Raw genomic sequence first — 27,408 nt, 5'->3', positions numbered from 1 at the left:
AGTTCTTTGGCAGACACATATGGCTCTCACAAGTAAGTTGGTTGGTCTCTAGACTTTCTCAATGACCGCTGAAAACCAGATTTTGATTAGGAAATGTGTGAAATACAGTACCTTGGTTTGAACCCTGAGTCCTTCCTGCCAGTGTAAGAACGTTTCTTCCTCCCTTAATTTGCTTCCTTCTTTCCTGCATGTTACCACTGGCAGAGCAAATATGACTCAGAAACCGGCTCCTCAGGGTTGTAACATTAGATGATACAGGCTTGGGTCATTACACATGACACAGTGCCTTTGTTTCATTGGGCTGGGCTCCCTGAGCTGCTGGAAAAGCACTGACAGGTGTTTGCTAGAAAAGCACTCCTGAGCCTTGCCACCAGCTTGGACTTCTAGGGACTTTCCTCTCAGCCAGGAAGGATTTTGATATTCATCAGAAATACTTCTGGAAGATTCAAGAAGCTGTAGAGGTGAAGTAAGCCTGTGAAGGACCAGCATGGGAATCCTATACTCCGAGGTACATCACCTTTCTGAAAGCAGAGTTCCAAAGATGTTAAAAGTTGCTCATGCTTTTCAAATGCAATTGTCTATCCCTGTTAATATATTTCTGTTTTGTCTGTTAAACTCCCTGGGGGAGTATTAAGTCAGAAAAAATAAAGTCCTATGTGTTATTCTTTTTGATATTCTTAATAGTTTAAGACAAAGTATTTTGTAATTCTAAAATATTAGCTAGATCTAAGTTGAGATGAATATAACACATATTTCATAGTGTCTGGATGTTTGCAGGGATAATTTGGGCAAAATTGAGTTTCAGTTGTGCTTTTCTCATGACAAACGCTCAGAGAAAAAGAGAAAATTTTACCCAATTGGATTTTCTAAATATCCAAAAGATTGACTGCCTCTTTTATGGAACCACATGACCAGAGTAATGCCTTTCAGCTTGGTATTTGAAGGGAAATTCACCCTTAGTAATTATTAGTAAAGACCATCACTATGAAGAAGAGGAATAATAACAATATATTTTGATAATCTGATTATTTTCTTTTCACATCTGATGCTATACTTTTACTTGTATTGGAAGTAACTTATTAGAATCAAATGGATTTTTAATAATGTTTCAAGAAAGTACAAGCAAGGAATATTTAGACAAGAGTACAAGAGGTGTAATGATGTCATTATACATAATTTACAACCTCTCCTCTCCGACACAATTAACTGGTTAATCTGCATTTCATTGCAGATGCTCAGGGGAACCTCCTTGGATAGTTTTGATCTCCCAGTATTAAAGACAGTTTATTTGCAGTTATTTCTAATGTCGTGTGTGTATATCTCTCTGTGTGTGCAAACGTACTGTTTGATTGGTTTGTAACTCTAGGTACGTCTTGCTCAGTGATTTTAGTCTCATGAAGAGATAATATACATGAAAATGACAAAACATGTAGTGCTCTTAAAAGCTACTCTGGTAACTCTCAAACTTTAGATTGCCCAAGTGTCAGGAAAAGAAGTTTGTCTGAAATGCAGTTTCAAGGGACTCCAACCCAGAGTCTGTTTCACTCAGTCTGTGGTGGGACACAAAAGTATACTTTTTAGAAGGAGCATCCCAGGTGGTTCTGACACAGGGGTGATTTGTTTACCACCATCCTGAGAAAGAAAGACTACCACAGGCCAGTGCTTTTCCAATTTTAATGTGCATACAGATCTTCTGAAGGTCTTGTTTAAATGCAGATTTTTAGTCTGTAGATCTGGGACCTAAGATTCTGCATTTTGGTTGCTTTTCAGATGGCATGCGGGAATTATATATGATTTGGAAAAAGAAACAAACAAACAAAAAAAAAAGCCTAGTCTCATCCTCAGGTATTCTGATGTAGAAAGTTGGAAGTAGGACCTTTCATTCAACTTTCTGACGTAGAAAGTTGGAAGTAGGACCTTTAAATAGTAATCTCTTAAATCTCTTAAATATTTAAACATAGCCTACTCATTTGTTATACACCATTTGCTCTGTGTTTCCTAAGAATAAAGACTGTGAGCTACTCATTAAGGACAAGAAAAAGCCTGCTGGATCCCTGGTCCTATGTTGCCTGGAAGAATCTATTTTTTAAAAAAACTTCCCCCAATTTGAGTGTGGGAAGCTCCTTTAGATTGGGGACATAGGATTACCATTTTTTCCTTAGAGCTTTGCAGTGCTAATGGTTATGCAATATATATATACACACACATATATATACACACATATATATACACACATATATATACACATATATACACATACATACACACACATACACACACACACATATATATATATATATATATATATATTTTTAGACGGAGTCTCGCTCTGTCGCCCAGGCTGGAGTGCAGTGGCGCGATCTCAGCTCACTGCAGTCTCTGCCTCCTGGGTTCCCGCCATTCTCCTGCCTCAGCCTCCCGAGTAGCTGGGACTACAGGCGCCCATCACCATGCTCGACAAATTTTTTGTATTTTTCAGTAGAGACGGGGTTTCACCATGTTAGCCAGGATGGTCTCGATCTCCTGACCTCGTTATCTGCCCGCCTTGGCCTCCCAAAGTGCTGGGATTATAGGAGTGAGCCACCGCGCCCGGCCACAATATATATTTTTAAGAAAGAAGGAGAGAATGAGGGAGGATCCCAGAGAGTTGGTCCTGAAATCTGCACTAGAGGATAAGCTTAGAGCTCTGTGAGAGGCCCTAATTTTGAATAAGTAACTCCAATTGTGTAAGATGGACTTTTAAACAAGGCTGATTCTTTTAAACCCTTATCAAATATATTTGTTCATAATATTTACAATAGCAACAAACATTTATTTAAGGCTTCTTATATATCAGGCCCTATTTTAAGCACTTTATATGTATTAACTCGTTTAATACAGCAATCTTATAAGAGTCACTTTTAGTATCCTTATTTTACAAATGAAGAAACTGAGGAAAAGATAGTCACTGGCTCATAGTTATACAGTTGAAAAGTGCTTATTGGCTGGAGATTAGTGGCTAGGATGAGTCCTGTGTTTACTCATTCAAAGAAATTCTTCTTACATCACTGCTGAACTACTAAATTCTTTGACTACTTGTTATTTCAACAGATATGTCATGCTCCGTAAGAGAGCTGGTCTTAACCACTCTGCTGTTCTGCCACTGTTCTAACTAGGATGGTGCCCTGTTCCCTTAGTGGAAAGAATGGGTAAACTAAATCCAGGTCCAATGAGGTACATTCTACTCCTACCTTGCAACAGAGAACTGCTGCATTGTGAAGTAGTACAAAAATTGGAAAGAAGAAAAATGCTGAGAACTTAAAAGAGTTCAGGAACTAACACTTAGAAGACTTAAAGAATCTTTATAGACTTTTGATTCTGTCAACTGCGGACATAGGTGCCAAAAAGTGTTTCTTGAAAATCATATCTTAAATGATGTATTCCTTTAAACATTGGGAAGATTTCATTATAAGGCAGTGAGTAAAAGGATATACACACACACACACACACACGCACACACACATGCATATGCACACACAAACTTAAAATTAATCCTTTGGCAATAGATATGTTTTTCAGAGAAGCTGATGTTACTCCAGAAAAAGGAAATATAGTTCAAAAAACAGAAAGATTGTCTTGAAATATACAATGCCTAGGGAGAGCAATTTAGGTCAAGCAAGTTTTATTGGAAAAGTTGGTACAGTTGAGGAGAAGTCAGGGGGTACAGGAATAGAGATGTGACTAATTGAATGGCCATTGGACTGAAAGTCAAGAAAACCTATATTTTAGTCCTGATTGTGCCAGGAACTTCATGGGACTTGAGAGGAAGTCATTTAACCTCTCTGAGTCACAGTTTTAATATTATAAAGCAAGAGAGCTTAATGAGATCTGGTTTAACATTTAACATTTAACATCGTGTCATTCTGTGATATGAGAAAGGCAAGGCAGAGACAATGGGGAAAAATTGCATTCTCACAATCTTCCCAACTCTCTCCATCTACTTTGTTTATGTATGAATTCCTAGAAGGATTTTGGTATTCAACAACACATGCAAGAAGAGCATCAGGCATTTTCACCCCAATTGGTTTTCTACTTCTTTCCTTGTATATTGAAAGCAATTTTACAAATTATAATGTTGTGCTAAGTCACAACAGTTCAGAAAGAAAATGATAACTTTCGCATATGAAAAGACACCAGGATTGAAAATTTGTATACATTTATTTAGTCATTAACTCATCCATATGTTTAATCAACCATATTTATTGAGTACATATTATATTTCAAGCATCTGCTAGTTCCTGGTATATATATGTATGTTGGGCATCCCTAGTCTGAAAATTTGAGTGGAAGTGCTCCAAAACCCCAAATTTTTGAGCACAAACATGAAACAAGTAGAACATTTCCTATTTGACCTCATGTGATCATGAGGGTCACAGTCAAAATGCAGGTGCACAATGCACAGTTTATTAAGCATTAACAAGAGAAAAAAGATTTTCCCAGCCCCTTTCAGCTGTGTTATCTTTCTCTTGCACACCCAGATTTTCCCACAAATTTCCCATAAAATCCCCAAAAACAAGTCCACAAAGGGTAAAAAATGGCACCTGTGCAGGATGAATGAGCCTACAGCAGATTTGCCACTCTGCCTTAATGGGGTCAAGATTTATGTGTATTTCTCTGTGTGTGTGGTTTTTTTTTCTGTTGTTGTTGTTATTTTTCTCTACTCTGTGATGTAAATATACTACTGAAAATATCAAAAAAGTCTGCAGATAGTTATGGGTAACAGTAATAAGAAAAAAAGGAAGCATTTATGTATACTTATAACACAGAAAGTCAAGCTTTTGGATAAATTGGACAGTGGTATAGGTATAAAATGTCTTATAGAAGAGTATGGTGTTGAGGTCAGGTGCGATGGTTCATGCCTGTAATTCCAGCACTTTGGGAAGCTGAGGCAGGTGGATCACCTGAGGTTGGGAGTTTGTGACCAGCCTGGCCAACAAGGTGAAACCCTGTCTCTACTAAAAACAGAAAAATTAGCTAGGTGTGGAGGCACACGCCTGCAATCCCAGCTACTTGGTAGGCTGAGGCAGGAAAATCGCTTGAACCTGGGAGGCACAGGTTGCAGTGAGCTGAGATCACATCACTGCACTCCAACCTGGGCAACAGAGTGAGTCTCCATCTCAAAAAAAGAAACAATAAAAAAAGAGTATGGTGTTGAAATGACCACCATATATGACTCAAAGAAACAGAAGGATAAACTGTTGAAGTCCTATGCTGAAGTTAATGAAAAATTAAAAAAAAAAAAAAAAACACTCCACAAAGCTTCATATGTAGCTTTTTTTAACACTGATAATGAGGCTCCAGTTGTTCATTTATTAACCAATGGTGAAATAGCTGAAATGGTTCAAGGTGATTGTGATAACAGTGAAAATGAGGATGGTGGTTAACACTGTAAAGAGGGTGTCAGGGGCCAGATCAAGCAGGTCTTGTAGGCCAAGATGAGAAATTTAGATTTTATGCAAAACACAATGGAAAGTAAGTAAAGGATCTTAAGAGAAGAATAATATGACCATTAGGGTTTTAAAAGACCACTCTGATAGCACGGGAAAATAAATTGGAGAGATGCCAGAGGTGAAGCTGGATCCTGGAAGGAAGCTGTTACAGTAGTTTATGGAGTGATAATGATGGTTGCATTAGACTAATTGATGAATTTTAGATAAGTTTTTAACTGAAAGATTTCCTGGTTTGTAGGTTGGCAGTGAAAGAAAGCCAGAAATTAAAGTTGATATTCAGGATTCTGCCTTAGGCCAGCCAGCACTTGGTGGTGCTGATGAGATGGGAACACTCAGAGAGGGGCAGAAGGAAGGATGCGTTTCAGGGTTCTATTTGGACATGGTACCTTAGCGATACCCGTGAGACATCTAGGTGGGGATAGAAGATGAATACAGGAAATGTACCTTTAAGGAGAGGCTGGGTCAAGAGGTAATAATTTAGGACTTGTCTGCATATTCTTGGTATTTAATGCCAAGAGAAGGGATGAGTTTAGATATGGAAAGAATGTAGAGATAACAAAGGATACCAGGTCATTATAAGAAGGTATGGTTTTGCTAGAGAAGGAAGGCAATATTAAAGGACAACCTCCTTTGAGCACCCTTAGAGCTTGTAACACTCAAGAAACATAAGCATTTAGTCAAACAGGAGATTTTCTGGGATTGAGGGGGAAACACATTTTTCTTTATGCAAAATTGAAAACTTAGGGAGTTTCAACTTTTGTATATGAAGTGAGCTGATGAGCACCAAAAGTGGTGAGGAGAAAAGTGATTTTCTCAAGTTTTGTAAGAGGACAGGACAAAACAGTTATTTTTTATTTTTTCTCAAAGGAGACTTACATTTAGAGATTTAATGCTAAAATACCTGTTTGGGTCCATTAAATGTTTAGAGACATTGGCTTCTGAGAGTTCAAATCCTGGGCCCTTCCCCAGTCAAACTGTCTTCTACGTTACGAATAAGACTGTGTAGAAAAGTCTTGGGATGTCAAAAGGTAAACTGAGGCACAGTTAAGCTCAAAAGAGTTTGAGCAAATACTGATTCATGAATTGGACAGCTGGGGTTTGGGGTCTTCTTGGAGGGAATGCAAGGAGAAGGCTTTTATGGAGTGAACAAGGGAGTAAAGCAAATAAAATATTTGATTGGTTACAGTTATATAGTTGCTTTATTTGGTCGATTCTGCTGGAAAGTCTCTATGTAAGTTAGGCTTCGGATTAGTTAACCTTGTTTCCTTTTTCTTTAATATAGAAATTTATAAGAAATACCCAAAGGTAAGTTTTGCTTATGTTTGCAAATTGAGCAAGGTCACTTATGAGGTCTAAATGGATTTGTCTGGCCCAGAAAAGACTGGTCTCCATTATAATTTACTTCAACAGAAATACATGCCAGTTCCTATTGCTGGTGTGTTGGAGCTGACTGGAGCTGGCTAGAGTCAGCTTGAACTGGTTTGTGAAAGCCAATTTTGCCCAACTCTGAGTTCAGTGCCCTCTCCTTGGTGGGTTGAAACTAGCCAGGTAGGAGTAGTAACACCAATGAAATGGAAGAAGAACACAAAGAAAATTTTCTTTCTTTTCTTCCTTCCTTCCTTCCTTCCTTCCTTCCTTCCTTCCTTCCTTCCTTCCTTCCTTCCTTCCTTCCTTTCTTCCTTCCTTCCTTCCTTCCTTCCTTCCTTCCTTCCTCCTTCCTTCCTTCCTTCCCTTCCTTCCTTCCTTCCTTCCTTCCTTCCTTCCTTCCTTCCTTCCTTCCTTCCTTCCTTCCTTCCTTCCTTCCTTCTTTCTTTCTTTCTTTCTTTCTTTCTTTCTTTCTTTCTTTCTTTCTTTCTTTTTTCCTTCCTTCCTTCCTTCCTTCCTTCTTTCTTTCTTTCTTTCTTTCTTTCTTTCTTTCTTTCTTTCATCTTTCTCTCTTTTTCTTTCTTTTTTCTTACTCCCTCCTTTTGTAAAACTGAATGTTACCTAGTTATGGGCACCCTACTGCTTTCTCTCTTCTCTATGCCTACCTCTGTGGTGGTCAGAGGGTAGTAGGGGAATATCAGGGCTTCCGATTTGCCATTTTCTAGCAGCCAGAGCCCACTCTTCCTCCACCCTTTCTCCTCATCGCTGGAGGTGAAGGCTCTTCTGCTTTCCCCTGGTCCTCATGACCTCAGAGTTTCTGATGTCCTGGAATCAGAAGTGTGGCAATGGGCTTTCTTTAGTTTCCTGGCAAGGAACATAACATCATGTTCTCAAATAGACCTTTCAGGATAAAGAGTAGAAAAGATAGATCAATATGTGCCCTGCTTCTATTTCCCCTTCTGCTACTGTTCATGAGGAACTATGACTTCTCTACTTGTTCCAGCCAGTGCTGGGACCTTCCTCCATGTTGCATAAAGACTGAGTGGGCCTAGAACTGCCTTAAAAAAAGTTATTGTGCCTTTTTTATTTGTCTGAAAGAAGAAATTTACTAAGGAATTTGTAAAATACAGTATGTGAAGAATGAGTCATCAGAAACAAAGGCTTGGGATTAATTGTAGAAATCAAATTAGTGCTTATTATCATTCCCCAAGGTTTCTTAACTTGAAGAGAAAGAAAAATATCTTCCTTCCTTTTCTGAGAAGACATTTCATGAATCGCAAGGCTCTTTACTGGAATCATTTTGCTCCAAAACCTACAAATCTTTCTCAGAAATTTTTATGGAACATTTTAAGTGAGGGGAGCTTGTAGCATAGAGATGGCTAATAAACAGTGAACCAATTCCTCTGAGCCACAGGCAAAGTTCCACATGGTCTTTCCTTTGATTGGGAATTACAGAAGCTCCATTATAGTTTAGGGAAACAGCACCAAAAAGTGAGGGTAATTTGGGGGAAGCTTTGCTTTTAAAGACATCCATAATGGTACAAGTTGTTCAGATGTTTCTACACCATTAAGATAATACTAAGTATTTCTTCAGCTGTGATATCTATTATACTTAGAGCAGTGCAAAACATTATTAAGTAATACATACAGTTAATCATCAACATGCTGATTATTTTAGTTAATCATCAACATACCGGGTGCGTCATACTCTACCCATGGACACTTCTTAAATTTTAGTGCCTGGGCAAGTAAGATGGAAAGTGGACAGAGTGAAACTTTACCTCCAAATTCTTGGCTACTTTTAAGGACAGACATGTGGGAAGGTGAAAGGACACACAAGAGTTTTCCTAATATTCCATTATTCCAGAGTTTTGAATGCTTCTTAGCTAATATGAGTTTAAAAGCTATAATATTACATTAAATTTTTACTTCCATTATAGGGGCTTGTTTCTTTTACTTTTGCAGATATTCTCAACCCTCACTGTCCATCAGAATTACCAGGGAAATTTAAAGAGCACTAATGCCCCAATCCTATTCTTACAGATTCTTATTTAATTGGTCAATAGTGAGGCCTGGGTCATGTTTTAAATATTAGGTTGGTGCAAACATGACTGCAATACTTAGCCAAGGTTGAGAACCACTGAGGCAAAATATTGTCCTGGTCTTTACATGATCTATTACCTTGTAAACATCAACCCCTTTCCTAGCCTCACTTCCCAGCCAGGTTGGATGAATCAGTGTGTCAACCAACAAATGACTTTATCCATGTTCTGGGTGCTTGACCTTATGGAAGCCTAACTTCAGGAGGGTTATAGTCTAGTTAAAGAGACTAAATTTAACCCACTAGCTCATTTAAGGCCAATGAGCTGCTTGAGGTTCTGTATATTTCCTGCTGCAGGTAAGAAAGATGAAAGAGATTTCTTGGAGATGAACCATGAGATGAGCCTTGAAGAATAGATAGCACAATTTAAAAGGTAAGGGTGGCAAGAAGGTAGCCCAAACATAGAAGTGAGGAAATTGGCCTGACCAGAGATGGGAGAGCTTGCAGAACAGCAGTGGTTTATACACAGTTGGCACACTGAGGGGCACTTTAAAAACCAGGTAAAAGTCATAGATACCTCAATCTCTAGGAAATTGGGCACATTACACCCAATTTCAATACCAATTAGTCCAATTTAAAAAGATAAAACAGGAAGATGTGAGAGAGAGAAAGTTCCTGGGCTGGGAGGCTGAGTGGTCAGGGAAGGCCTCTCTGAGGAGGTGATTCATGGGCTGATACTTGATCTGGTCTAGCAGGAAGCCCACCACATAGGTCACATGCAAGTGTCAAGGCCAGAAAACAGAAATGAACCTGGAATGCCCCAGAAATCACCACAAAGTTGTGAGCAAAATGGAGACTGATAGATGAGGCTGAAGAGAAAAGTTAGTCAGTGGACCCTATTAATCCTGTGTCTTAGCTTTTCAGGTTGTCCAGAGCACAGCTCTAGGGAGTGCTGTTCACAGGGAACAGCTGACCCATGGGAACTCATGCACCCTGCTGGTAAATACTCTTTCTCTTCAATCTCCTCCTCACCTACTAGTCTGTTTTCCTCTGTGCCTTCACTGAAATCTGGCTTTTCCTGGGCATTATGACACCCTCTCTTATGGCGGCTGCTGATTCAGTCTGCTTCTTGGTCACCATTGTCATTTTTTGACCATGGTTCAATTTCTTACTTGAAATCTTTGCCTATGGCCCTTTCTCTATATTCTCACCTCTGTCCACTGTATTCCAGGACCCACTTCCGCCTCCCTGGAGCACAAGTTCCCCTTTCTTTCTGTCCCCCAGGGTCATCCTCAGTGACCTCAACATCCACAAGCTTCATTCTCCCTTCTTGACCTGTGTTTCTACTCCAAATCAAATACCCAACAAGGCCACCCTTGACTTCTCATTCCTAGACAGTTTATCTGTAACATCTCTCATGATAACTTCTTAACTGGTTACTTTTCTAATAGACCACATGTATGAACTGTGCCCTGATCCTTCTCTGTGTTTCTATTTGCTTCTCTCTCTCTTTTTGCAAATTCATTTGTCTTTATCTGGCTTACATATGATGCTCGTTCAGTCTGAATTTAATGGTAAACCACTCTCCTCTCATTTCTCTTCCTGCCAGACATGTTTCCTAATCCTCACTCTTAGCCTCTTCACTTTCTGTACTCTTCCCTCATCTAGGTTTGCTGGAGAAAATCGCAAACTTACATGGCAAGCTCAGTCAACTGCATCTTCTTACTATGTTTCTACAACCTGGTTTTCAATGCCATTTTATATTTTATTCATTTCATGTAGACAGTTTTAATTATGATGGGCCAAAATCTTCCCCATCATGCTCAAAAGCCTCATCTACCCTTGTCTCAATCACATCTCCTGTCGTTAATCTATTCATCTATTTAAATGTCAATGCTATTTATTTAGTTATTGGATTACTCTGTTCTCATGCTGCTAATAAAGATATACCCAAGACTGGGTAATTTATAAAGGAAGACGTTTAATTGACTCACAGTTCCTCATGGCTGGGAAGGCCTCACAATCTGGCAAAAAGCAAATAAGGAGCAAAGTCAATCATGGCAGCTGGCAAGAGAGAGCTTGTGTAGGGGAACTCCACTGTATAAAGCTATCAGATCTAGTGAGACTTATTCACTATCATGAGAACAGCACAGGAAAGACCTACTGCTATGATTCAATTGCCTCCCTTTGGGTCCCTCCCATGACATGTGGGAATTATGGGAGCTACAATTCAAGATGAGATTTGGGTGGAGACACAGCCAAACCATATCAGTTATCTAGCTATATCTATTTATTTATGACAAATATATAATAGTATAATCAATGAAGATCAAACCTCTGACTTTCTGGCAAAAAATTTCAGTCAGTCTACAGTTCTTTCCATCCATATAGCTCTCTTTTCTCCCTTGCTTTGGCCTTAGAGCCAGAATTTTCCTTCCTAATGCTTCCATCTTAATACTCTCTATCCTATCATCTCTTCACTCTCTTTGAGCAATTATCTACCCTCTCATAACCACTTCTGTCCATCTTCTTTGACTCCTTATGCTTTAATAATTATAAGAGTAGCTAACATTAATTGAGGGTTTACTGTGACTCAGATCTGAGCTAAGTGCTTCATCTACACAGTTACATTTAATTCTTTCTGAAACTTAATAAAGAAGGCATGATTATCAAAAACAGAAGGAAACTTAGCATGAAAAGTTTAGGTAAGTTGTCCAAATAGCACAGCTGTTAAGTCACAGAGTTGAGATTGGAACACAGAGAGTTTGTTTCCAGAGCCTGGATCTGTAACCACTTGATGACACCACTTTGCCTACAAACGTGTGGAACGTTGGCTGGACACTGCTACCCACCTCTTTGAAGTCTCTAGCTTTCACTAACAGCTTTTTCACTGCCAAACTGACCACAATTCCTCTCCAATTGCATCCTCTAATTCTTCATAGACAATGTGCTCAGGCCTCTGTATTTTTCCTTCAGCCCCATCACTGTATGAAAATTGGCCTCTGCATGGCTGCTAATGATCACATCCAGTGATCTTTCTGTCTTCCTTCTTGAAACTTTCACTCCTTTGCCTTTGGGTCTTATCTTTTTCTGGTTTCTCCTGCAGGCTCTCTGATGACATTTCTTATCTCTTGGTGGATATTGCTGATTCAAGTCAGGTTGGAGAAGGAGTTTGGATGTATAACTAAGCACCAGCAAGCCAATGCCACAAGTGTACAGATCAATATCTTGAGTATAGACTGTAGCTTAATTCTGGACACAAACCTTAAATGTGAAGTTTTGTAGCCAGAAGACATTTTGAAGGCTTATTTTCAAGACTGAAGTAATTGGAGATAGAATGTATGCATCCTGCAGTCATTCCCCTTGATTTGACTCTTGGCCATGCCAGTTGTGAACTATGTCACTTTGGGCAAGGAAGACAATTTCCCTTAGTTTCATCTGTGCAAAATAGGTATATTAATACTACTTTATAGGGTTGTTGTGAGGATTAAAGTAGAATAAATGAGCTACTCAATAACTGTTAACTCATCTTATAATTTCTTCCTTCTCTTACTTACTTACTAAGTACATATTGAATGCCTACCATGCGTCAGGCACTATGTTAGATACTGGGGGTACAATGATGAATCAGTACAGACACAATGTAGCCTCATGTAGCCACAGTGCCCTTATATAGCTTACTGTCTAGCTGGGGAGATGGTTGTTAATAACACACATACCTTTATTTAGATCAAGGGTATGGATAAGACAGTGGTAGGAGATGAAGCTGGAAAAATGGCATATGGGATACTTGAGATTGAAAGAATTGTGTGCAGTGGTCTTGGTGAGAATGATGAAGATCTGAAGTAGCACTTTAGCAGTGAGGATGGACATAAGGGTTCTGAGACTATTAGGGGATAGAGTTATTATAATAATTTCTCAAGTGTGTTTCTTCTACACCCAGGGTGCCCCCAAATTCCAGAGCTTAAGGAGTTAAAAGGGGTTTATGATAGCTTTTCCAGCAACCCAAATGGACAGTCCTTTCTCTTTTTCATTCCTGGCTTGTCAACCAGCACTTTCTATTGGACTTCCCTTCTGTCCGCTGTCAGTGCTTTTCTTACGCTGTGCTGCTCCCTAGTGGAAACCGAAAGTTCCTAACAGCATGGAGTCTTTTCAGCTGTTAGTGCGACTCTCACATTAAATTATAGTCACGTATCACATGAGCTCACAGTCAGTGATGAACAGCATATACAGCGGTGTTCCTGTAAGATTATAATGGAGCTGCTCCACACAGGTGTACCATTTTATCTTTTACACTATATTTTTACTGTATATTTTTATATGTTCACCTATGTTTAGAGGCACAAATACTTACAATTGTGTTACAACTGCCTACCGTATTCTGTACAGTAACATGCTGTATAGGTTTTTAGCCTAGGAGCCATAGGGTATACCATATTAGTAATAGGCTCGACCACCTAGGTTTGTGTAAGTACACTCTATGATGTTCCCACAATGACAAAATCACCTAACAACACATTTCTCAGAACGTATCCCTGTCGTGAAGTGAAGCATGACTGTACTTGTACATCTCAACTGAGAAGGGAGACACTTAGCTTCCTGGTAACTCTGTGTCTTGGATCTAGGAAGCCTAAGAAAGACTAAAGATAAGACAGGGTTAGTATTTTATGTAATATTGCTCAAATTGGGTTGAGAAAGCCCTCAAAAGCACTGAGCGACTCTTGCAGAACAACTCCCCATCTTTTTCTCTTCTTCTTTTTAGTTACCTCTTAGTAAAGATTTTGAGAAGCCTAAGCAGAGAGCTCCTGGAGGTCTATGTTACCAGGAGGGTAACATAGATGAGTGAAGTGAACCAGTGTAATGTGATGGCGAGTGGAGGGGACTATGGAGAACTGGAGTCACCACCACTAAGCACCAGTTATTTGGTATCCTACAGGAATATGGGTCCAATGTTAGCAAAACTTTCTTTTTTCTTTCTTTCTTTTTCTTTTCTTTTTTTTTTGGAGACAGAGTTTTGCTCTTTCGCCAAGGCTGGAGTGAAGTGGCATGATCTCGGATCACTGCCAAATCAAGTGATTCTCCTGCCTCAACCTCCCGAGTAGCTGGAATTATAGCACCAGCCAACACACCCTGCTATTTTTTTTTTTTTTTGTATTTTTAGTAGGGATGGGGTTTCTCCATGTTGGCCAGGCTGATCTTGAACTCCTGACCTCAGGTGATCCACCCATCTCAGCCTCCCAAAGTGCTAGGATTGCAGGCGTAAGCCATTGCGCCCACCCAAAAGTTTCCATTTTTAAAGAGAAGCTGGAAAGCCAGATTACTACATGAAATATTCTAGTTTTTAAAATGTTGTTAAGTAATGTAAATATTTGAGAAAAGAGAACGAGAGCTCTAATGCCACTTGTTTTCAAGCTCTTCATGGTAGACCATCAATTTTCAAATGCTTGATGAGTAGTGGCCACTGCTAATCACTCCATTATTAAATTTTCACTAGTTTATGGTAAAATCTTTTAAAAGGACAATAAAATGAATTTTTCTATAAAGCTAACTAAATCTATCCAATATAAAGAACTGCTTTCTCCTCTGGTGATTATATTCTTACATATTTTGTTAAAATCTCCTTCATTTATCTTTGTATTTGTTCAAATATCTTTTATGAAATAAAAGTATTGTTTTAAATACATTTAATTGGAAAAATTAAGAGTTGGTGACTTAACACTGTCTTGTTGCATTTAGTTTTGTTTCACTTATTTTTGAAATCCAAATGACTGGGCATTGCTGCTAGGACAATGGCAAGTCACTGAAGGTTTTATTAAAGCACTGTTGTGTTGACATAACCCTAGACTCCAGCAGTGATGTGGAAGATTTGTTGGTTGAGACTAGAGTCCCAGAAATAATAGAATATGAAAACCCAAGGGAACTTCTGACTTATTCCTTCATTTAATGACCGAGGACACTGAGATAGAGTAGGGAAGTGAATTGTCCACAGTCACCGGGGGAGGTAGTAACAGAGCCGCAATTACATCCTGTTTTTCTGACACAAGACAAGTATTTCAACTGCCCCAGTCCTTTCTACATCAGCCACACGGTATGCTGAGACGCTGAAGTGCCCACCTGTTGGAAAGCTTAGTAAAGGGAAGACTTCAGGATGACAGAACAGGGGATTTGTGTAATTGTGCATTTCTATTGAAACTTAAAGCCCATGTGTCACGTTCATTTCATTTTTAAGGTACAGAAGTTTGCCTTTAATTGCTGCTGAGTTAATTTTCTGTTAGGATGTTTCTTTCATGAGTAGGTCTTTAGGTTTAAAAGTATATTATAGTCCACTTATTGTGATATTTGGCTATGTTAGAACCTCAGTTTATTAGCAAATACACCCACTTGACTTTCCCCTTGATATGTCCCAATTTCCACAGGTGCTTATGTACCTACCCATACCAAAAGTTTTTTTTTTCTTGTCATTTACTCTGCATGTGAGTGTCTCTGTCGTATTTCCCCACTTGATGGATACATTTTACATGGGTAAGATGATGTATTTTATACTCTTTATTCTCTGGTACCTGTGACTGGCACACAGTAGGGATTTGACTTGATTATTAAAGAACGACAGTAGCAATAATGATAACTTTTATACATTAAGCACCATCCGTATGCCAGGTATTACTCTAAATGCTTTTTGAAAAACATCATGTAAAGAAGATTAATCTAAAAATATTTACTGTTTGCTGTGTTGAATGCTGGGGAAACAGCGGTGAATCAAATGGGGTTTACAGTCTGAACTTCAGTGCCTTCCTTCTCAGCACTGCCTCAAACCTCTCCTGATTCATGCTAGCCCGAAATGCATGATTGTACATAATTAAGAAAAGAGTTTTGGTTATGTCAGTTGCTGTGAGGGAGAGATACTGAATGTTGGAAGTAAGATAAGACTTGTTGGATAAAATGAAAATTAAGTTATGACACCAAGGGTGAGCTAGGTGTTATTCAGATGAAGGGCAGGGGGTATGTTTTATGCAGAGGGAGTATTCAGGGCAGAGGCCCAGATGGAAGGTACCAAACATCAAGTGTAGTTAGTCATATAATTTGTTATTTGTATATTATTTGCCTTAAAAAACTGTCTTTTCTGCTCTGTTGAGCTCCTTGAATACAGGGTGCGATGTAGGTCTTATTTCATCAATAGTGCTGCCCTAAACTCTTCCCCATATGTTTGTTTTCTATTTTATCTTTAGTAAAGATAAAGATAAAGGTATTTTATCTTTAGTAAAGAAAATGTCTGCTTTTCTGACAGGCTCACCTACCTGTAAGCACTATACATAGTTTCCTTACTGAGTTGAATTTGTAGTATTTCATTATTTATTCATCCATTTGTCTATTTGATGGGCATAAGTGTGTGCCAAGAAAACTTAGGAAAATGTAGGAGATTCCTCATGGGCTAATTCTTGATCTAGACTTAAGGTTTGGCATAACCGAGACCAGAAAATCTCACCTACAAAGCAATATATTACAATTTTAAAACATTTAAATTTTAATGTATTGGGTTATGACTTTTTTTTCCTTTTTGTGGTTTAATTATGCCAGTATTTAAAAACCTGCTTTTGTTTTTCCTGACTCAGCCCATCTGCCAAGCGGCCTATCAGAATGACTTTGGACAAGTGTGGCGGTGGGTGAAAGAAGACAGCAGCTATGCCAACATTCAAGATGGCTTTAATGGAGACACTCCCCTGATCTGTGCTTGCAGGCGAGGGCATGTGAGAATCGTTTCCTTCCTTTTAAGAAGAAATGCTAATGTCAACCTCAAAAACCAGGTGAGGTCATGACACAAAAGGAGAGTGTAATTGTTCATGGTCATTCTTTTCTCCTTGAATCACTAGAAGTGGTGCATGTTATTTTTAAAATTGCTTGTAGCTCCTAATACCAACAATTATCTTAGCTTTACTTTAGAGAGACTGACACATAGCAAGGACACTTTATTAGACTAAACAGCAAAATAAAACATAGTTCAATCAGCAGGCATAATTTGTGATAAATTACATCTTTTTACCTCTGGTTCACTCATTTGGCTGGATAGAGCTTCTTTCTTTTCCTTCTTCCTGTCTTCATCGTCCTCTTTCTCCCTCTCCTCTCTTTCTTGTCACTAACACAGAAGCAATGGCAAAGATTTCTTGGAAAAGAAATGCTGTTTCATTAGTTAGATTTTTACCTGCTGTATTAATGCCCTGATCTCCAGAGGATCCTATAGTGTACTTGTAGAATGAAAGAGTACTATTGAGAAATTTACCAAGGACAAATAAGCTCATGAACCAGAGGTTACTTGAAGTCAAAAAGATGTAAATAATATATTTAAAGATGCAATATTAGCTACTTTGGAGCCTTCAGGACCAAGGAAGAGAAGATTATGTGTGTATTGCTGTGAAAATCCTTGTGGAGCCCTTTCCTTTCTGAACATCTAGCATTTGCATCGTAGTGAAGGCAATGTTTAAATTACACTGAATAAATATTAAAAGTCATTTTTTTGCAATCATTATGACTGTCCTATACCCACTCATATGCATTCAAGGCGAGAAAACACTGGAATTCCCCCTTTGCCTCTTCTAAGTCATTTGGAGACTAGCTCATTGTAACGATGTACTATCAGAAAATTGATCGCTATTGGACTTTTTTATTTGTGCTTACTATTTTACATTTGGTTGGGATTAAAAGCGAGTCATGACTGTGCTGAATTGAACAGATATACGACATCGTAGAGTATAATAGGATCTCTGTAGATCACTGCTGTGAAACCAGATATGTGGAGTTGCGGTGAGTGGTAGTGCCAGAGGACAGATGTCTGTGGGTTCTTGAGCTCTTTTAAGAGATGCGCTCATTAGGAAATGGAGGGAGGAGATGTTAGCCTGTGGGCAAGGCTGAGGAGACGCTTTTATCTCTGCTTTGCAGAAGAGGAGGGCCTCAGCTAGCCTTCTGGGATTTTCTGGTATCATAAAAACCATGAAAAAGACTTTAGTGGATACATTCAGTTTTCAGTTTGCATTTTCCACTTTCAAATGTTTCTAATGTGTTAGCATTTAATATTTTTATTTTCTCCAAATATTAATTTTGTACATTAATAATTTTAACTGGTGATTTCTCATGTCTGAAATCTGTTTATAAATTATTTCCAGAAGCACTAAACAAAGGCCTTAAAAACAAACAAACAAAAAGCTCTGCTGGTGGTTCAGAAGCACTAGCCTATAGAAAATATGGATTCTATTGATAGCAATTAAATTAAAACATAAAGATCCTTGTTTTCGTCTGTCAAAATGACCAAGATTAAAAAAGAAAATAAATGTTGATCAGAAAGTTTAAGTTATTATTGTCTTGTTAGAACACAATTTGGTAGCACAATATGAAAAGCATTAATACTTTTTGTGCCAGGAATTCTATTTTCAGAAATGTATGCAAAGGACAAATTTGGAAATGTCGACCAAACTTTATGAATGAGCAGGTTCAGGCAATATTATTTATAAAAATGAAAGGTTAAGAACTTGAAACAGGCCATGTGCAGTGGATCATGTCTGGAATCCCAGCACTTTGGGAGGCCAAGGTAGAAGGATAGTTTGAGATCAGGAGTTCAAGACCAGTGTAGGCAACATAGCAAGACCCCCCCCAATCTTTACACAAAATAATAACAAGTAAAAAATTATCCAGGTGTGTTGGCACATGCTTGTAGTCCTGGCGACTTTGGAGGCTGAAGTTGAAGGTTCACTTGAGCCCAGGAAGTCGAGACTGCAGTGAGCTAGGATTGTGCCACTGCACTCCCGCCTAGGTGACAGAGCAAGATCCTGTCTCACAGAAAAATAAAAACAAACAAACAAAAAACCCTCAAAAACCTTGAAATGTTCAAAAGGCAGGGCTTGACTAAATAAATCAGAGTAGTTCCACTCAATACTAAGCCATGCAGCCATTACAATCATATGTTTAAAAATATTGAATTGCATGGAAAAATGTACATATTCTAAATATACACTTCTAAACTGAAAAAAGCAAGAAGTGATATTACATATGCAATATAATTCTACATTTCAAAATTTCACATTTATGCATTTAAAAAGACTGGAAGAAAATACAACAAAATGTCAACAGTTAACTCTGGGCCATTTAATAATGGGCAATTTAAAATTCTATTGTTATATTCTTCTCTAGTTTCTAAAATTTTTTACAGAAAATATAAATGCCTTAATATTAGAAAAACAAAAAGTGTTCTTATTTAGGTACAGTGCCTCACATAAGTGGAAACTAACCTCCTTTCTTTCTCTTGCGCTCCCTCTCCTCTTACTGATTTGGTTGGTATTCCAATTACCACCTTCTGTTTTGCCTTATATTTATTTGTGCATGCTTCTGTCCATCTTTGATTATGAGGCCCTAAGAGTTCACATCTCCCACAACCCTTGGAAGTTTACATCTATTACCTGACAAATATTCACATATTTGAAGAATAAAATTGAGTTATATGCATTCTTCTAGACTACGCACATGAAGGAACATGAAAAATAGCCATGTGGTTAAGAGTTTTCCTATGAACAAACCACAAAATGGATAATCGTATACATGGTAGATGATTAAGGGATAACTATCAATTTTCATAGTAAATTCAGTCCTAAGTTTATATCTCAGTGTATCTTTTTTCCAGAAACCAAATGGGTGTGAGAATCTGTCTTGTGATGAGCTCTACTGTGTACATTTCACCTTTGTTGTCTTCCAAGAGCCCTTCCCTAGCTTTTCCTTTACATTGGACCAAGTTCCCTGTTCTGCTCCACGGAAACATGCATTCATTAATCAGATGTATCCCACAGGAAAAGATGCCATGGCTACCGGAAAAATAAAAAGCACAAACGAAACTTTTTGAGATGGCCATCTGAATAAATTTTGATTTGAAATGCTTTATTAGTAAAGAATCCTTTTCTTAATTTTTAGAAAGAGAGAACCTGCTTGCATTATGCTGTGAAGAAAAAATTTACCTTCATTGATTATCTACTAATTATCCTCTTAATGCCTGTTCTGCTTATTGGGTATTTCCTCATGGTGAGTACACTTGTTAGAGCAAAGGGTAAATATGGAGATCAATGGTGTGACTCATTGACTCTTGCCAGGCCAGGAAGATGTTGAAAAGAAATAATAACAAAAGAAGCCTTTGGTTTGTATTCTGTAATTGACATGTTCAACATACATCCAGTGCTGTAATTGAAATACAGCAAGAAGAAAGGTAGCAAAAATAGTTAATCAATGGTAACATAATCCATTCAATGTCGATTTAGAAAAATAATTTAATCTTAACTAAGACTTTTCTGAAGGGAGCAAAAAAAATCTGAATATTAAAAAACACCCCTTCTAATATTTTTTCTCCTTTTTTTTTAAAAGAGAAGTTTGTGTTTTTGGATTTATCTATCTGACTTTCTGATTTTTAAGTACTCTTCTGGTGGTGTGTTGAAAAACAGATCCTAAGAGTTTGCATCCAGAAGTTGACACACACAGAAGATACTTGTTGAGAATTTAAGCCCATTTTTACCTTGATGAATTTCTTCATGCTTGGATGAATCTTGGCAGACAGCAATTTTCTTGAATAAAGAAAGATGTAGTTGGTATGGGGATTCAGTCATATGAGGAGTAGAAGATGAAGCTTGAGCTGGTTTTTGTTTTAGTTTTCCCAGTTGGATAACAGATCTGCACTGACTTACTCACTTTTATCCATCTGGTTTCCTTTGTGCCCAGTTCCACCTCTCAGACATGACTCAAGAGATGCATAATTTACTCTAGTTAAATGACCAAGCTCCCTCCTTGTTGTAGCTGATAAACTGCGAATATTGGTTACACCTGTTAACATAAGCCACGGAACAAGTCTGCCAATCAAAAATGTTATTATTTCATTGGGTATTTAAATGCTACAGAATTTGAGGAACTATAATTAAACATGATAATGTTGATTTTTATATTTGGATTTATAGGAGAGAGAAAAGAACTTTAATTCACTGATAAAAATATAATCTGCTCATATCCTCAAATAATTCTTTAAAAATTCATCGTGTATTTAGCACATAGCATTTAAATATATGTAGTTTGGGGGCAGGGAGGATCTGTCATTTATTTACAAACATTTTTAGAGATTCTAAAGATAAAAATCACAACTGTGATTAGAAGGCTCATTCAGAATGTATTGACACACACTCTACCTTCTAAGATGGTTCAACGTTTAGAGGCTGGAGGCCTGGACAAAAATACTAATCGTAATGAATAGCTCAGCTCTAATTTCATGTACTTGCAATTTATTAATGAGGCCTAAAGTTGTAAATTTGTGATGAATTAAAAAATAAGTGACATGAGAGGAAATGATAGGGGAGGAGACAAGAAAGCATTGGGTTATTTCAGAGAAAAGTAGGCTGAGAAAGGTCGTTTAGGAGGTGACACAAGAGGGAAGCCTAAGGAGAGATAACTGAATGGAGCTCCCCAGGTGATGACAGGGTTGAACTCCAGGGCTATACCCAGATAAGCAGGGAGAGCTTTGCTTCTTCAGGAGACTGGAAGTTGGGGAAGACTCCAACAGGCTTGTGGTCAGAATCTCAGGGGACTGGGAAGGAAAAGTGAATTTCTGAGGAGCCCTAGTTCATTTCATTAATTTGTTCAATTCTTTAACACATGTTTATTACGGACCTCCTATATGCCAGATGCTGTGCTAGCTGTTAGGGACACAATGATGAACAAAATAGGCATAGTTCTTGACCCCATGAGAGTCAGAGGGTTGTGGGGAGAGTCATTAATCAAATGGCACAAACACATGTAAAATTACCATGAAGCAGATGATACAGAAAGGCGACTGGTGTTAGGATAGCTAAGAAAGAGGGATTTCACCTGGTCAGGTGGGTCAGGGAAACTTCTTGGAGAAAGGGGGACTTGGGCTGATGAATGAAAGGTGAACATGCCAGGCAAAGAAGGGAGGGAGGAGACTTCTAGGCAGAAGGAACTTCCTGTGGAATGATTCTCTGGCAAGAGAGACCCTGGTGGGAATGAAAGACTAATAAAGGCCAATGTAACTCGAACAGAGTGAGTCAGGAGGTGCAGAGTGAAAAAGAGCCCAGGGCAGGGCCATACGTGGAGTCAAAACACACGGGGCTTTGTAGGTCATGCTGAAGAGTTTACTTTTGTTCTCAGAGCAATGGGAAGTAATTGCAGAGCTTTGAGCCAGGAAGGGAAAGACAGGTACTAGGCCGCATCCTCAGTGGAATTAGGTAGGTTTGGGGTGGGACCTGAGAAGTACATTTCTTTTTTTTTGAGACGGAGTCTCGCTCTGTCGCCCAGGCTGGAGTGCAGTGGCCGGATCTCAGCTCACTGCAAGCTCCACCGCCCGGGTTCACGCCATTCTCTGGCCTCAGCCTCCCGAGTAGCTGAGACTACAGGCGCCCACCACCTCGCCCGGCTAGTTTTTTGCATTTTTTTTTTTTTTAGTAGAGACGGGGTTTCACCGTGTTAGCCAGGATGGTCTCGATCTCCTGACCTCGTGATCCACCCGTCTCGGCCTCCCGAAGTGCTGGGATTACAGGCTTGAGCCACCGCGCCCGGCGAGAAGTACATTTCTAAGGTTCTTAGGTGCCAATGCCGCTACTTCAGGACCACAGTCTGAGAACCTGGCTTTAATTAATTGATATTGGGGTGGGTGAGAAGCTGGGGGAAATTTTAGGAAAGGTGCATGCATGCATAGGAGTGTTGGGATTAAAATGCAGTCTATTAATTAAATAGTCTCAGGCATAAATTGGAGAAACTATTTGTAAATAAACCTTTCTTATAATTATCATTTGTAATAGGTATCAAAGACAAAGCAGAATGAGGCTCTTGTACGAATGCTACTTGATGCTGGTGTCGAAGTTAATGCTACAGATTGTGTAAGTTTATACTTTTAGCCATTTTGAAAAAATATTCAAAATGGTATTTGTAGGTAGTGTATTTGTCATCTGTACTGTTGCTTGCTTTATTTTCCTAGACAGTTTTACATTTAGTTTTCTTTTATTTTCTCCTTTTTTTCTCACTGACAGGCAACCGTGAGGTTATTTATATTCTGCTGAACTCATGGGAATAATACCTCTATTGATTGTAAAGCATTTTTAAAAGAATTGGCTTTAATGTTGTTGAGACATTAAGGAAAACGAAGGCTCTGATAACAAAATACCAGCCATAGTAGTTAAGAAGCTGGAGTGAGAAAGCCCACGAGTAAGTCTGGGCTTGCCACTTTTTAATTCTATGAGTTTGAGCAAGTTGTAAATTTATTTTACTCTCAGTATCCACATCAGTAAAATGGGGATATGGATAATACTTATCTTAACGGGCTTGTTCATGTAAAGCACTTCGCACATGCTTGGAATGTAGTAAGTGCTCATTGAATGGCAATAACTGCCTCCGTAGCCAAAATCCCAACCCACTGATGCGAGGCCCCATGTGTAAACTAAAGATAGATAAGACAAAAGTCAAAGAAAAATCCCAACGATGGTAAGAGCAGTGATAACGACAGTAGCAGCATCGACTCACTTCTTCCTGTTTATAAGCATAAGGTCTTGTTTTCACTTTCACCTCTGTGCTCTTGCACTCATCTTCCTTACTCAATAATCACAGGAAGACAAGTTTATTTCTATGGTGTTTTGCTTATGATGATTGCATGAAATTTTGGAGTCCCAGTTCCTTATTGAAAAAGTAGGCAAGTGGAAATTTGATTCCAAAATACTAACATTCTGTTTGTGATGCCTAACATACTTTATGTGTGTGCACGTCTGTGTATTACCATTGTTTTATAATAGAGAACATGGCCCCATTCCTGTTTCTATGAATTATTTACATCATTTTGGTTTTGCCTATGCTGGTATCATGTTTAAATGCAGGCAGGTGTGTGTGTGTCTGTGTGTGTATGTGTGTGTGTGTGTGTGTGTGTGTGAGAGAGAGAGACAGAGAGAGAGAGCACAAGAAAAATAACTTTACGAAATATATATTTTCCTTTTATTTCAAATAGAGCTTTTGGATAAATTTGTATTGACAGCTACTGTGCATTACCATTTCTTTAGATAATTTTGAAATATATTAAGTAAGAGATTATTAAAGATGAAGTTAAAAGTTTGTTGAAGGTTTTTCTGGGTCTTTTCATTTAAATTCAATAGATTTAAAATTTGTGCCCATAACCAAAATTTCTCTAGGATATTTTCCCAGCTATTTATGTGTATCTCTCTCTAGATAGTGATATTGCATTCCTTCAGCTAGGCGCGGTGGCACTCGCCTGTAGTCCCAGCTATTTGGAAGGCTGAGATGGGAGGATCACTTGAATTCAGGAGATTGAGACACATGCATGTACACACACAGATGCCATTTCTAATACCAAAAACTTTTCAAAAACTATCTGAATATTAAAATCTACTTTCTAGGTAAAACAGTGTTTTGTATTTTGGGATAATTAGACTCTATTTCACATGAAAAAATTCAGAGCCAGAACTTCCGTTTGTCATGCTACCACTTAATAAAAATACATAATTGCAACATGATCTATAATTTTAGAAGTGTTTGTAGGGAATAGAATCCAGAGCTAACTCTGTTAGTTTTGATAGCCAAAGATATTATTTCTTCACTTATTAACACCATGGTTGCTTGGCTACTTTTCCAAAGGCCAAAGTTTGGACACTAACGCCCTAGCTATTATTTTTTTGACCTGTAGTGTTTTAAATTAGGACCAACAGAGTAGATGCACTAGCGTATAACACATAATAAAAGCTGTAACAAATCACATTTGGGAGACATCTCTGTAGAACTGCACTGATCTTGTAGGTGCCCTGCAGCAGCAAGAGCACCCGACTTCTTCAGTAGGAATCATCATCAAAACCATAGAGGATAATATTTATGTAAAGATCCATGTGGAGACTCTTTAAGGGAAAATATGGTGACATGATCAAGGTGATGATCACTGAGGCATATAGCACGCTGCAAAGAAACCTTGGCACAATTCAGCATCAGCTTTTTATAAGTTGCATTCTTTAGTTTAGAACAGAAAATGAAAAAACAAAAAGGCAGAGATTGATGGCTTATATGACACATACATATACATTGAGGCAGAGAAGAAAATTTTCTAAGTACTAGAAATAGTTGTCTATCAATGGTTTGCAGACTGTTTTTCTGCTTAGTCGTATGCTACAAAGTGTGAAAAGGATTTGCCAATGAATCCACATGCTATGGTCTGTGGAAAGCCCAACTTATGAGCTGAAGTTTTGGCCCTTTGTGTTTCAGTATGGCTGTACTGCATTACATTATGCCTGTGAGATGAAAAACCAGTCTCTTATCCCTCTGCTCTTGGAAGCCCGTGCAGACCCCACAATAAAGAATAAGGTAAGGGTCTGTGGACCGTGGTCTGAGGTTCCTCTAGCAGCAGCATCTTCTAATCTAGGCCTTATGTTGAAGTAAATTATTTGCCTCTAATGTAAACAACAGTAAAATTAATCATCTTCATTAAGGAATGAAGTTGTCCTATTACTATTAGGACTGACTACCTTTTAAAGCCCTTGCCAACCCAGAGAGTCAATCAGTCTAAGCTATTTATGAGATCTTGGGCACTCTATTGGAAATAACTGTATTTTTCCCCCCTCAGCATGGTGAGAGCTCACTGGATATTGCACGGAGATTAAAATTTTCCCAGATTGAATTAATGCTAAGGAAAGCATGGTAATCCTTGTGACCACACCGATGGAGAGACAGAAAAAGTTAACGACTGGATTCTATCTTCATTTTAGATTGTTGGTCTGTGGGCCACTTAACCTGGATGCCACCATTTTATGGGGAAAATGATGCTTACCATGGTTAATGTTTTGGAAGAGCTTTTTATTTACAGCATTGTTTACTCAGTCAAGTTCACCATGGCCATATCCTTCTAAGGGAAACACTAAAGTTGTTGTGGTCTGCACTTCAGTCAGAAACTGATGTTTCAGCTAGGCACAGTGGTACATGCCTGTAACCCCAGCTACTCGGGAGGCTGAGGTGCGAGGATCACTTGAACTCAGCAGTTTGAGAGCAGCCAGGGCAACACAGCAAGACCCTCTCTCAAAAAAAAAAAAAAAAAAAAAAAAAAAGAAAGCCGTGGTGTTCCAAACTCAGTCTTTCCTGAAGAAGAGGATCAGAGTTATCTTCTGAAACAGCGTTCTCTCTTCCCAGTTGCATCACTCTTATAAAAAGACTGTCCAGTCTATGTCATGCCCTAGGAGACAAACTGTTCCTCCCAGCCCCCTTTGAGTACTGAGCAGAAGAATCAAATTATTAAATATATATGTTTGTATAGAATGGTATGTGTATGTGTGTGGGCTTAGAGATTCATGTGTAAATATTCCTTTGATGAAGCAATTTCAATAAAAACATCTATCAAGTATCAATGGTGAGTGTGTTTACACCACAGAAACTGGCAAATTGACAAATCAGAGTTTTTGTTTGTTTGTTTGTTTTTGCTTTCCATAAAGTTCGTTTACTAGCATACCACTAGAGATTTCGGTTTACAAATAAAAGCCATCTTGGTTTGAGCAAGACTATGCAACTATCTATGCAAATGTTCGTTTAAAAAAATCTTCATGATCCTTTTGTAAATACAAGGTGGTTACCAAGCTTGTTAGTTTTGTTTCTTTTATTGATAAATGTAAAATATTATTGTAACTTATTTGGATAAAGTTCTTCAAAAGAAACAGAGCTATATAATGCGGTAGGATCTGGATTATTTGTCTAAGTGAGAGATTGTGAATATCAAAATGTCTGTCCCACTTCTTCTGTGAATGAGACAGAGTAGAAATAAACTCACTTAAAAATACGATTGAATTTTGAAAATCAAGACTGAATCTCACATAGCTGCAGACAGGGACTAAGCCACCTTCTCTGTATGTGGTAACAAGTACAGTCTAAGAATGAAAGATTTACTATCCTTGAAAGCTCTAATGAAAATTGAATCCAGCAATATATATTCAACTGTGTACAGGGCTTTAAGAAACTTATTTTATGAAGGAAGTAGTAGTGTGTAGGTATAGATTCTGAAGTCTTTAAATGTGTCTTAATAAATTAAGATTCACTGGCATTGAGCTGAGCTACCACGTGACCCTTGGGGACCAAAAAAACCACACAAGTGAATTTTACACACCAGTATACCTTCAACAATATACTTTTGACACACACAAACCTTTGATTTTGTTTCAGAGATTCTGCAAAATAGTACCAATGTTATTTACAACTGTCATCTTTGAAATTGTGTAAAAGTGGAATAATTTTCTGAAGAAATAAATTGTGGTTTGTGAATGAGTTGTGGTGACTGTCTGACATTAACTTTGTCAAGATTAAAGGATAAAATGTGTGACAATTTGTTTAATCAAGCTCATGACATTATGCAATTTTCTCCCTAGCTTTTAATTTTTGGAGGCAGAAAATTGAGCCAGAAATTTCTAGCCATTAGGTCTCCTAGCAACAAGCTGTAAAGCCTCCAACAAGCTTGGACTA

At 38.3% G+C, this 27,408-nt stretch overlaps 1 protein-coding gene across 2 annotated transcripts; it reads left to right on the top strand.

The window, feature by feature from the left end:
• The first annotated feature begins 353 nt into the window (after positions 1–353).
• Positions 354–27,213, top strand: ANKRD22 (ankyrin repeat domain 22). 2 transcript variants are annotated; one of them, XM_005565893.5, is made up of 6 exons: positions 354–508; positions 16,506–16,697; positions 19,843–19,950; positions 22,722–22,799; positions 25,174–25,272; positions 25,532–27,213. In XM_005565893.5, the coding sequence occupies exons 1-6, from the start codon at positions 488–490 to the stop codon at positions 25,607–25,609; spliced, it is 576 nt and encodes a 191-aa protein (XP_005565950.1). In that variant the 5' UTR covers positions 354–487; the 3' UTR covers positions 25,610–27,213. The 2 variants fall into 2 exon arrangements, with proteins under 2 accessions (XP_005565950.1, XP_005565949.1); XM_005565892.5 differs by lacking the exon at positions 354–508 and adding an exon at positions 14,960–15,124.
• Positions 27,214–27,408: the final 195 nt, after the last annotated feature.

Source organism: Macaca fascicularis, chromosome 9, assembly GCF_037993035.2.
Source record: "Macaca fascicularis isolate 582-1 chromosome 9, T2T-MFA8v1.1".
In the NCBI taxonomy this organism is placed as follows: domain Eukaryota; kingdom Metazoa; phylum Chordata; class Mammalia; order Primates; family Cercopithecidae; genus Macaca; species Macaca fascicularis.
The sequence above is the reverse complement of the archived record's forward strand: the minus strand, read 5'-3'. Positions and strand labels throughout refer to the sequence as shown.